Source organism: Pelodiscus sinensis, chromosome 10, assembly GCF_049634645.1.
Source record: "Pelodiscus sinensis isolate JC-2024 chromosome 10, ASM4963464v1, whole genome shotgun sequence".
Taxonomy (NCBI): Eukaryota; Metazoa; Chordata; order Testudines; family Trionychidae; genus Pelodiscus; species Pelodiscus sinensis.
The window spans coordinates 17,168,240-17,180,445 of record NC_134720.1 but is presented as its reverse complement, the minus strand read 5'-3'; the positions used below and the strand labels follow the sequence as shown (position 1 = coordinate 17,180,445).

The window sequence follows — 12,206 nt, the reverse complement described above, 5'->3', positions numbered from 1 at the left end:
CCAGGCTCTTGGCTATTTTAGGGCAGACTGTGCTCCCTTGCTCACTCGCTCTCTTTCTCATAGAACAGTGTTTCTCAAACTGTGCTCCACAGAGCCCCAGGGCTCCACGAGACATCTCCAGGGGCTCAATGAGATTGACAAACTGGAAACATCGATAGGTAGAACACATACAATGAGTGGACCGCTGGGGCTCCGCATAAATTTTTACGCATGTAAAGGGCTTCTGTCCATTCTAGTGGGTGCTCTACCCCTTTCAGGATGAAGAGTTGCTACCAAGTAAGCTGTTGCCATTGGAAGAAAGGAACAAGGCAAATATGAGCTTGATTAGGTGGGTGAAAACCCTCCTTTCTTCCCCTACATGTATATTGTTCTTCCTTTTCTGCTGAAGTGGCTTGAAAGGCAGTTCAAAAGAATCAGGTTCTGATGTGTGGCGCACTAATGAAAAAGATAATCTATATCATGCCAGTGGTTTTTAAGCAGGAATTCCCTTTTATTCAAATCAAATTGAAAGTAGTGGGGAGTACTGCTTAAAATTCATATTCAATAGGAGGAGGTTATGTATCGTTCCCTATGTCTAGACTGAAAGCTTCTTTCGGAAGAACCTTTTCTGGAAGAGATCTTCCGAAAAAACTTTTTTAGAAAGAGCGCGCCTACACAGCAAAGCACAACGAAAAAGCGACGTGCTTTTTTGAAAGATAGTGTCCACATTGATTGTATGCTACCTCACATTTCAGTTGTGATTACTGTGGATGGAGTGGCCACCAGGGCACCCGTGCTTTTTCCTGGAGGCCTCTTCTTTCGAAAAAACTCCTTCTTCTGCATCCACACATGCCTTTTTCTGAAAAAACTTTTTCAAAAAAAGGTGGCTTCTTCGTAGAAAGAGGTTTACCCCTGTCGGAAGCCCTTCAGTTTTTTCGACTTTCTGTCGAAAGAACACAATAGCAGTGTGGACATAAGAGTAGTTTTTCCAGAAAAACGGCTGTTTTTCCGGAAAAGCTCTGCAGTGTAGACATACCCATTGTTATTTAGTAAACTAGGCTTTATATTGCTTCTTTTTTTTTTCTGTCAAGATATTTTGGCAGGCAAAGATCAGCACTACTGCTCTTCTTAGAAGATGTGTTGCTTATTCACCACCAACTCTTGCTGGGATTCTATAAGTTTTTACATTACTATTGTTGATTTTTTCTTCAGTATGTGTTCAAGACCAAGTCATGTGAAGAAAGGACTGTTCATGAGGAGCTTGCTACGAATGTGACTGGCCTTTTGAAATCAAATGATCAAGTAACAGTGAAACATGTTTTAAAGGTGAATAAAGCATTTCAATATTATCACAATTTCTGCTTCAGCTTCCTTCTCTCTCTTTCTCCGTGCGCTTTGCCTGTAATAATCCTTCAGATTTATCAAGCTTTCTTGTTGTAATATTGTGAATTCTCAACATAAGCCAATGCCTAGTACATGGTGATTTTACATTGTGTAATTCCTCCTTCTGGATTTCCTTTCTCTTATTGTACAGCCATGGTGAAAAATATGATTCTTACACAATACAGTGAGAAGCAGAATGTTAAGGGTGATTTTTTTTTAACTTCACAAAATATTATCTGGGAAACACAGCTGAGATACATATTTATAAATAGAATCTATATTCAAATATAGATTTTAATTAAATTACTATTGATTTGTAATCTGCAAAATGTAAAAGATCATTATTCTGATAAGCATGAAGAGCTGCCTATTTTTTTAAATTAACCAATAAGTGGGATAGCCCTCTGGCCACAAACACATCCAAACCTCTGCCATATCCTCCACTCAAGGACTGGAAGGGAACTCATAAGAACTAAGTATTCAGATTTACTCCAGCTGTGAACTTCCCCATGCCAAGGGGATTCTCAATTGTCCTGATCCAGACAGTCCCCAGCTCATACTGGCTGAAGTGACCTGGAAAAGGTGGAGCCAATCTGGCTAATAATGTACTTTATATGCAAGAAATTAAATGGCTGTTATAATGTCAAAGTCATTCTTGGTATATATACATGGGACAACGCTGCTAAATGAATTATCCATGTAAACTCTTCATTTTTTAATAGGTAAATATATTTTTACTAAAATGTGCTAGAGATTAAGAGATTTTACTAAAACGTGATACAGATTAAGAGATGTAATTGTTCACTCCTGCCTTCTTAATAAAGGGAAAGTCACAATTGCCAAGTATCAGATTCAGCAAGGTGCTATGCAGCTTCAATTTCCAAATGAAGTCAAACAGAAGTTAAAGTTGCTGATAAGTCCCAAGTGATTTAAATACTGTCATGGTTAAATGGCAAGCCTAATTTTTCTATGGTGTAGATTGTCAGTGCACACTGCTGAGAACTACAGACGATTCCTCTAAAGAGAATTATCTATGCAAAGTCGTTGCAGCCATTCTGGCCCCAGGGTATTAGTAAGACAAGACCTCTGCTTGTCTAATAAAAGATATTGCCTCATCCACCTTCTCTGCCAAAATAATCTCTTTTTCAGCACTGATATTATCACGTGACATTCTCCATAATATTTTACAGCATTCCTGGTTCTTCTTTGCAATTATCTTAAAATCAGTGGCACAATACTTGGTTGATACAAACAGAACACAGGTAAGAATATACATTACTATGTAATAAACTAAATTTAAGATTAATTTCTACATAAATACATTTAACCATGTAAAGTACTTTGAAGTAATGATCTGGGCTTTTCTTAGATTCCTCGAACACAGAGATTTCCAGAATCATTCCAGACGGAACTAGACACACTGGTAATGGTCTTATCTGACCATGTTATTTGGAAACACAAAGATGCTTCTGAAGAAACAAAAAATGCAAACCACAGTATTGCTAGATTTCTTAAGGTGAGATGTTTAGTCCTTACAGCACATGCGTTTATTGAATCATAGTCAATGCAGGGTAAGGAATATTCAGCCTCTAGTCTGAGATAGTCTAAGAGCAATCAAAACAAATGATGGCTGAAGATGCAGAATCAGCACTGATTTATGGCATAATTGTTTCTCTGCTATTAGGTGAGCAACTGGCTCTGTGGGAGTCCAATGGCTGCATATAAATCTGCTAAAAAAAAGCCTCACTCGGACATATCTATCTCACAAAAAGATGTGGCAAGGCTCCTCTTTCATTGTGTCAGCCTACACATTTGTCCCCCTGGGAGGATAGAGTAAATCAGTCCTGCTTTGGAGGCTTTCAGTTCTTTGCTCTGTTTTATTTACTGTATTCACAGGGTAGGTCTCTCAAGCAAAACCCTCCAGAACACATATATTCCTTTGCTCCCACCAGAGCACTGACTTGCTATGACTGTCTTCTGCTCACCAGCCCTTCCCCAAACAGAAGCAAATTCAGGAATTCCCCCATGGGAGGAAGCAGCCCTCTACCTAGGAAAATCCTTTTCTGCCTGCTGCCCCCTCACTCTGACACAGTTGGTTTCTCCTCCATCCTCCCACTCTCTTAACAGGAGCAGGTCCCCAGCAGTCTTTAAATGGAATCAGGTGTCTCTAATTAAGCTGAGGTAGCCTCTTCTCAGTTCATATATTAAAGGGCCTTCACCATTCTCAGACTGATGTGCCTCTTTCCACCACTCTCATATAGCTGTCAGGTCTAACTTTGTTACAAAGGGTCTATACTGGCACATCCTTGGAAAGGAACAGTGCGGGCAGATTGGACTGGTAAATCTGGCCCTGAGCTACTGGAGTAAATACAGAATTATGAATATTCTATTTTTTTCCTTAGCACTGTTTTACATTTATGGATCGTGGATTTGTATTGAAGTTGGTCAACAACTATGTAAACATGTTCAGCCCCGGGGATCACAAGGTATGAGTAATCTTTTTTAAAAGTGACTTGGTAGCAGAGTATTTTCAAGATGAAACTACTTAGGATCCATTCTGCAGTTACTCCATGCTCAGAAGTATTACTGATCGCATTATTTACTATAAATAATGTGTTACGAATTTAGGTCCTGTTCCTGCAAGGAGCTTCACACAGCTGGACTCCTGTGTCCATACAGAACTCGATGGAGATCTGTAGATGCATAGAGGTCAACCCATGTGTAGTTCATTCCACGATCAGGACGCCAGCCTAATATAGGTTAACAAATTATTTGTGTGATCATTTTCCTGTAATATATGTGTAAATACTGAAATAGCGTGATCGTTAATTTTCAAAATATGGATGGCTCATTCACATACTAGCCTGGTATACTCTTCATTATTTATGTATTGTGATTAGTGCACACATGGTTTTGTTTCTGCTGTATAACTGGATCAGATAAATATATATGGGAAGTAGCAAATACTAATAATAGTGTACTCATGGAACACATTTTTGAATGAATAGTCATTCTAGGAAAAGTGAGTGAAATTTTTGGATTCATGAATTTTTTTCACAGCTATTTATTAGTGTTCTATATGAATAGTATAACCTCATGAATTATAAAGAATCAAACTTGTCACCTTTCATTGTGAAAGTAGCCACAATTTTTTTAACTGTACTTCAAGCTGTATGCAGATCGCTCACATAATCAGAGAAACAGCTGCAGAATCAGGCCCTTAGTTATTGTGCTATACATGAAGATCATAAATCTGCAAAGAATTCTATATAAGCTGAAAATTGTTTCCACATGTTTCAGTCCTAACTGCCTTCAGCAGAAAAAACCAGATGTTTAATTAAAACATCCAGTTAATGGCTAACAGAACAGTTCATTATCTTAGATTGGTCATTCTGTATAGCAGAAATTAGCACATCCTCAAAGATAAAAGTATATCCACAGATTAGCTTCCTTTCCAAACAGTCTGACAGAGAATATTTGAAAGTGGAGTCAATGGGGAGCCAAGACAGATGTGCCAAAGTAACAGACTTGAGGCCAATGAAAAAGAATATGCATAAAATGAGTTATAAAGATTCTTATGACTTTGAGGAAATACCAAAATATCCTCAGTGGCTTGGCTTGTCTGCCTTTGTAACTAGAGAGCAAAAAACAGAGCCAGTTATTCACTTTTGAAGGTTACGCTTCATTGGCCTGTATGTTTTGGTTTTTAACTGCTTCTTTACACATGTTTTTTACTGATCCCAGTCTCCCCTTTAGGGCTACAGCTACACTGTAGCCTTCTTCCAGAAAAGCATAATTAATTAGCAGCCGCTTTTGCTCAAAGGGCTTTTGCACAAAAAGGAGCTGTGTAGATGGCTCCTTTTTTGCGCAAAAACCCCTCTTGCACAAGAGCATTTCTTCCTCATTTTTTCAGGAAGAACGGCTCTTGTGCAGGAGGGGGGTTTTGCGCAAAAAGGAGCCATCTACACAGCTCCTTTTTGCACAAAAGAATCTTGTGCAAAAATGGCTGCTAATTAATTATGCAAATGAAGCACGCCGATATTTCACACCGTGCTTCATTTGCACAAGCTTTTCCAAAAGAAGGCTACAGTGTAGTCGTAGCCTTAGAAAGTTGAACCATTTGAAGAAATAGTATATATGGTTGTATCAATACATAACTTTGCACCAACTAAACTTATTTTCTGTGTCATTGAAACTTGATGGTAGAGCTGATTCACTGAAAACTACCCACAGGAATTTTAAGCATTTCGATGTTTGTTTTATCCTGAATTAAGTGAAAAAGCCAAAATATTTTTTTTTAAATGGATTCAGAAATATTGTAACATTTCATTTTAACATTTCTTTGTGTTCCCCTGAGCTGCGTGATGCCTCGCTGGAGTGCTAGTTCAGCTGCTTTATGCCCCCATTCTCTTTTATCAGCCTAGTTCTGTGGCTGACAGACCATGACTACAATGCATCATGGAGAAATAATCACTTCAATAGAAGTTTCCTTACCAGCTCTACTCAGCAGGTTCTGAAAAGTTCTGATGAGCCACAAAGTTTCCAAACTTTTTGGTCTAGACACTTTTCTATACTTGTGGCATCTTAGCTCTACTGTCTAGCAGAGATGAAAAGACAAATCTTGTGACATGGACCCTTCACATCCTTTAAGAAGGGCCAATGTTTGTACCTTTACAGACACGTGTAGATACTGGGACAAGTGTTTCACGTGGTATATCAGCTTACTGCATCCTGGGCGACTGTTTCTTATGAACAATGAGAAGTCCTGTGGCACCTTATAGAGGCATCTGATGAAGTGGGTCTTTGCCCACAAAAGCTTCTGCTCCAATAAATCTGTTAGTCTATAAGGTACTACAGGACTTCTTGTTGTTTATGCACATTCAGACTCACATGGCTATCCCTTAGAACACTGTTCTGGAAAGAGGAAATGAATCTAAATACCTCAATCAAGATAGTTTCCCATCTGTAAAATAGGGATAGTTATTTCATATCAGAACGGAAAAGCTTAATTCATTAATGGTTGCAAAGCACTTGGAGCTTTTGAATAGGTGAGTGATATAGGAAGGCAAAATACTGCTGCTAAACAGAATTCATTCTTAGTAAACTGCGATGATAAATATGCACACACACAGCAAGATGGGAATTTTTCCACTTTGTTATAGTTTTTATAGTTCTCTTTGTATAAACATTGTTATAGGGTTAGGAAAGGAAAATATATACAATTCCTGTACATTTTTAGTAAGTACACAGTGCTAGGTCAGTGAATGATACAGACTATTGAAATGATTACTGCAGTCCTGAAGAATGTGAAATAGAGGTGATACTTTATACCTCTAAGAGTTTAAGTAACAGAATATGCCCTCCAAGGGAGCCAGTGTGTGGTTTTAAAGTGGCAGCTGCTTTAAATACGTTGTTTAGTTAAAGTTACATGGGATCAGTGTGAAATCAAATTACAGGAATCCACCCAAAAAAAAGCAAGCTTTGTTATGATAAATGCCTCTAATAACATTTGGGAAAGGGGGAACCAAGTGTTTTATCATATTTTGCCCTGTAGTGTTACATAATGCACCATTAATTTTCAGTGGCTGATACGATATGATTTTGAGGTAAAGATAAATATTAATGTAATTTTTATTTTGTGTCTTGTTGTCATTAAAGTCCACACCAGTTATTTAATATTGTGGTGTTTCAGATTTTATATCAGTACAAATTTGACTTTCTTCAAGAAGTTTGCCACCATGAGCACTTTATTCCTCTGTGCCTGCCCATACGATCTGCAAACATTCCAGGTAATAACTCACTTTCCATTGTGTCATTAGTATCTGTGAGCTAATTATCCATGGAAAGGAGTAAATCTCCAACCACCTGTAGTTAAAGATTGTGAAATCTATTGGTTGTCACATGTTTCACAGGCCAGTTGCATGGGTAATACTGTAAACTCTCCAAAAATAAAGTCTAGACATTAAATATGATAGTAGAGACATGGATAGTTAACAAAGGATGATATACAGATCTCCCAATTTAAATGTCTGATTATTTATGAGACAAGGAGAGTCAGGTGATGTCTTTTCTGGACTATCTGCTGTTGGTGAAAGAGACAAGCTTTCAAGCTACATTGAACTCTTCTCCTGATCTTTCTTTAGTTCTTTTCATTCCAAACATGCACACACATTCAGTTCTAAAGTGGGTCATTTAATCGAAATTTTGGTTTAGTCACCTGGAGGGTGCTTGCTGAGAGCGCAGTAATAAAACTGAAACTGGGTTGAGAGATGGAACTGCAAGAACTGAAACTTGGAAGAGGTTTGAGAGGATGTGCAGCAGAAAGGAAGGGAGTTAAAGCTGTGAAGGAGATGGAAGCTGTATCCTCTTCATTTGGGGAGGTTCAACAAGCAGTAATTTGAGGAGGTGAAAGGCTCTTTTGCTCCTGTTCATCTGGTGAATGTCCAGTCATGCCATTGTGTCGTTAGTATCTGTGAGCTAATTATCCATGGAAAGAAGTAAATCTCCAACCACCTATCGTTCTGACCCGTAGGTTTCACTACCAATAGGTACTTAACCACCAAAGCTAAACTCGGTGTGTATGGTGTGAGTGTGGCCTCCTACTTGTGGCTGATACCACTACACCTTTTCCCCTTTTCCAAACTCTTGTGTAGACATGTACACAGACAAGCATGAGCCATCTTATAATGCACAGTCTAATTTCTGTCTTTTACACTTCCTTAGCCATTTCTGCAAAAAAAGAGTAAGGGTATGTCTACACTGCCATCCTAGTTTGAACTAGGGTGGCTAATGTAGGCATTCGAAGTTGCAAATGAAGCCCAGGATTTAAATATCCCGGGCTTCATTTGCATCTTGCCGGGCGCCGCCATTTTTAAATCCCCCTTAGTGCGGACTCCGCGGACTCCGCTAAGGAGTCCGCACTAAGAGGGATTTAAAAATGGCGGCACCCGGCAATATGCAAATGAAGCCCGGGATATTTAAATCCCGGGCTTCATTTGCAACTTCGAATGCCTACATTAGCCACCCTAGTTCGAACTAGGGTGCAGTGTAGACATACCCTAAGAGAGGAACATGCTCCTCATCTTTCTTTACAGTGGGAGGAGCAGCTTCTTTAGCATGGTTTTGTGATTAAACTGCTTGATTGAGAGGTTTTGCTGTTGACTTTAGTAAAACCTGGATTTCACCCCAGGCTCAATTCCCAGTTCTCTTGTTTGCCCGAAGGCAAGTCACTTAGAATTGGATCCTGCAAGGTGCTGAGCATGAGTGTAGTACCTCCCTGAGCGTGTGCCTGTTTCCTTGCGCGTGTTAGTTTCCTCATCAGCAAAGGGATGATGCTGTACTTTCCTCACTGAGCTGTGATGAAAAATCTGGTAAACAGATTTTCACATAACAGGCTTGACAGAAATGAAAAGTATTAATTATTCCTTATTATCGTGTGTTATTGTATTAATATTTTAGTAGGAGGGGAGTGCTATTTCAGTCACATTTGGTTGAACTGCCTTCAGCCAAAGTCACTTTTTCCAGCGTATATCTTGTGGATCAAACACCATGATTTCGCGTTTCTAAATTATTCTGTGAGAATTTGCTATCCAAATCTCTTGGCTAGGGTGACTTGACAAATATTAAAATGTCTGCCTACATAGAGACGACTCTCTTAAAAAAAACCTGAAATGGATCTCATGGTTACCTATTCTACTATGTCAAATTGAATTAAAAACCCCTTGTTTATCATGCATCCATTTTAAACAAAACAGACAATTATCCAAGAAGTTAATCTAAAGCACACTGAAGCCAATAGTAACCTTTCTGTTGAATTTGATGACTTTAGGATTAAGCAACAAGGGGGGGGGGAATAAATATACTTTTCCCACATCATAAGATCATTAATTTGATTTAGTAAAAATGCATGAATCCTGCTTTTGTTTGTTTGTTTGTTTGTTTTTTATGATGATAAATCAAGATCCTGTGACACCTTCAGAATCAACGCAGGAATATCATGCATCAGGTAAGAGCCTAATTTCTTAGTGTGCATCTACACTACACCATAGGTTGAAATAAGATACACAATTTGTGCTATGCAAATTGTGTGTCTCATTTCAATCTTATTTCGAAATAGCTTATTTTGTAATTTGGCACTGTCTACAGAGTACCAAATTTCAAAATAACCCACTGTTCTGAAATGTTTCTTACTCCTTGTGGAATGAGGTTTACAGGAACATCAGAATAGCAAGCCCGTTATATTTCAAAATAACAAGCTTGCTATTGAGACATGGGGTAGGTATTTCCAGATACCTCTGGTATCCCGAAATAATGCTATAGTGTAGACGTAGCCTTACAGCATTACATATGGAGTGTTAGCAGGGAACAGAGAAAACAGCATGAGGAGTTTTGATTTTTCCCAGATCTATCACTAATTGTGGTGTTACCTTGGAGGAGTCGTTTAAATTGTCTGACAATAAGATGTTTGGATATCTGTGTCTCAGTATCTTCAGTTATAATATGGGCATAATACTGATGCTGTGCCTTAAAAGGTGTTTGAAGACTTATTTGGTGTTTGTAAATCACTCTGAGACCCTCAGGTGGGAAGAACAGTAGGTATAGATCATCATTCACTTATAAATTATACAAACTCCATAAGCTTAAGAAGTATTTGTTGTTGATATTTGTTAATTTGAAGTCTCTGAAACTCGCACATGAGCTAAGATGGATTTAGCCTTCTGTGAAACCCTGTATATCCCAGGTGTGTGGTTAGATGGGTTGCTCATAAGAACATAACATAAGAACGGCCGTACTGGGTCAGACCAAAGGTCCATCTATCCCAGTATCCTGTTTGCCGACAGTGGCCAGCACCAGGTGCCCCAGAGAAGGTGGACCGAAGACAATGATCAAGCGATTTGTCTCCTGTCATCCCTCTCCAGCCTCTGACAAACAGAGGCCAAGGACACCATTTTATCCCCTGGCTAATAGCCTTTTATGGACCTAACCTCCATGAAATTATCTAGCTTCTCTTTAAACTCTATTATAGTCCTAGCCTTCACAGCCTCCTCTGGCAAGGAGTTCCACAGGTTGACTACATGCTGTGTGAAGAAGAACTTTCTTTTATTAGTTTTAAACCTGCTACCCATTAATTTCATTTGGTGTCCTCTAGTTCTTCTATTTAGGGAACTAATGAAGAACTTTTCTTTATCCGCTCTCCCCACACCACTCATGATTTTATAGACCTCTATCATATCCCCCTTCAGCCTCCTCTTTTCTAAACTGAAAAGTCCCAGTCTCTTTAACCTCTCCTCATATGGGACCCATTCCAAACCCCTAATCATTTTAGTTGCCCTTTTCTGAACCCTTTCCAAGGCCAAAATATCTTTTTTGAGGTGAGGAGACCACATCTGTACACAGTATTCAAGATGTGGGCGTACCATAGTTTTATTCAGGGGCAGTAAGATATTCTGGGTCTTATTTTCTATCCTGTTTTTAATAATTCCTAGCATCCTATTTGCCTTTTTGACCACCACTGCACACTGTGTGGAAGTTTTCAGAGAACTGTCCACGATAACTCCAAGATCTCTTTCCTGATTTGTCGTAGCCAAATTAGCCCCCATCATACTGTACCTATAGTTGGGGTTAATTTCCCGATGTGCATTACTTTACACTCCAATGTGGAACAATGAAATAGGCCCACCTGGAGAATTTTTGTCAAAAGTTTTATTTCTGGACTGTAGATTAACATCATTCCGTTAAGAACAAAATGAGATCATTTTCTGTTTTGATACAGAGATTCCAGAATACACCCTGACCAATGAATTTTGCCATAAACATTTTTTAATTGGGTTACTGCTTCGGGAGGTTGGCTTTGCCCTGCAAGAAGACCAGGATATTAGGCACTTAGCTTTGGCTGTGCTTAAAAACCTAATGGCAAAACATTCATTTGATGATCGATATGCAGGCCAGGTAAGTGAGTTATTCTTTCCACTGATATTTTCATACAGTGCAATACATTTGAAGATTACTCACTCCCCAATTTAAAATGTTTTGTTTCTTTCATTCCTTCCTCCCCCAGGATAAACAGGCTCAAATAGCAAATCTGTACATGCCCCTGTATGGCATGCTTTTGGACAATATGCCAAGGATTTATATGAAGGATATGTTTATTTTCAATATAAATACATCCAATCAGGTAACTTAATGCAATTTTTCAGAATTTTCATATGGATAATTGTAGTGTTGATATCTGTTACTTTCTCTAGCATTAACAAAAGGGGAGGCCATCCACAACAATAAAAGGGACTGAATATTTTCAGATTAGGGTTCCAGAAACACAATAAAAAAGGGAGCAGGCATATCATGAGAATTATGGGGAAGGGAGAGGTGAGAGTGGGAAGGAAGAAAGGTTTGAGTTTCATGCTGAGATTGCTGTAAGTGGCAGCTTTGCAAACAACACCCACAAGTTCAGGTTCACAAAGAGCAGTGGTGGTTTTGCTGTAGGTGGCCCTAGTGATGAGGCTGTTCTTGCTCCTGAGAAGAAGAGGACATGGTAGGAAGTCTCTGGTACTTCAGTACAACCTTCAGTTCTGCTGCTACAGACACTTGTGCATGTGCTTAACTCTATGCACAAGAGTATTCCATTTGGTGCCAATGGGAACAGCCTCATGCATAAATTTAAGCACATGCATAAATGTGAGCAAGATGAGGACTTTGACCATGAAGGTTTAAGATATATTCTGTGGGATGCACGCTAAAAAAAGTGCAGTAGGAAAGTACTGAGAGAAGTCTGACAGGTGCTTTCTTTAACCTTTCCTTTGTCTATATCGCTGTGGGCCATTGACCTAAGTTACGCAACTTCAGCT

At 38.9% G+C, this 12,206-nt stretch overlaps 1 protein-coding gene across 15 annotated transcripts in view; it reads left to right on the top strand.

The window, feature by feature from the left end:
- The window catches only part of DOCK10 (dedicator of cytokinesis 10), a 259,393-nt gene that overhangs the window by 193,512 nt on the left and 53,675 nt on the right, over window positions 1–12,206 (top strand). For all 15 annotated transcript variants that reach the window (XM_075937571.1, XM_075937578.1, XM_075937573.1 and 12 more), the window contains exons 26-33: window positions 1,192–1,305; window positions 2,553–2,624; window positions 2,732–2,878; window positions 3,765–3,848; window positions 7,055–7,151; window positions 9,323–9,367; window positions 11,135–11,310; window positions 11,420–11,536. In XM_075937571.1, the coding sequence (XP_075793686.1) occupies window positions 1,192–1,305; window positions 2,553–2,624; window positions 2,732–2,878; window positions 3,765–3,848; window positions 7,055–7,151; window positions 9,323–9,367; window positions 11,135–11,310; window positions 11,420–11,536 (852 nt within the window). The remainder of the gene's footprint in view (window positions 1–1,191; window positions 1,306–2,552; window positions 2,625–2,731; window positions 2,879–3,764; window positions 3,849–7,054; window positions 7,152–9,322; window positions 9,368–11,134; window positions 11,311–11,419; window positions 11,537–12,206) is intronic.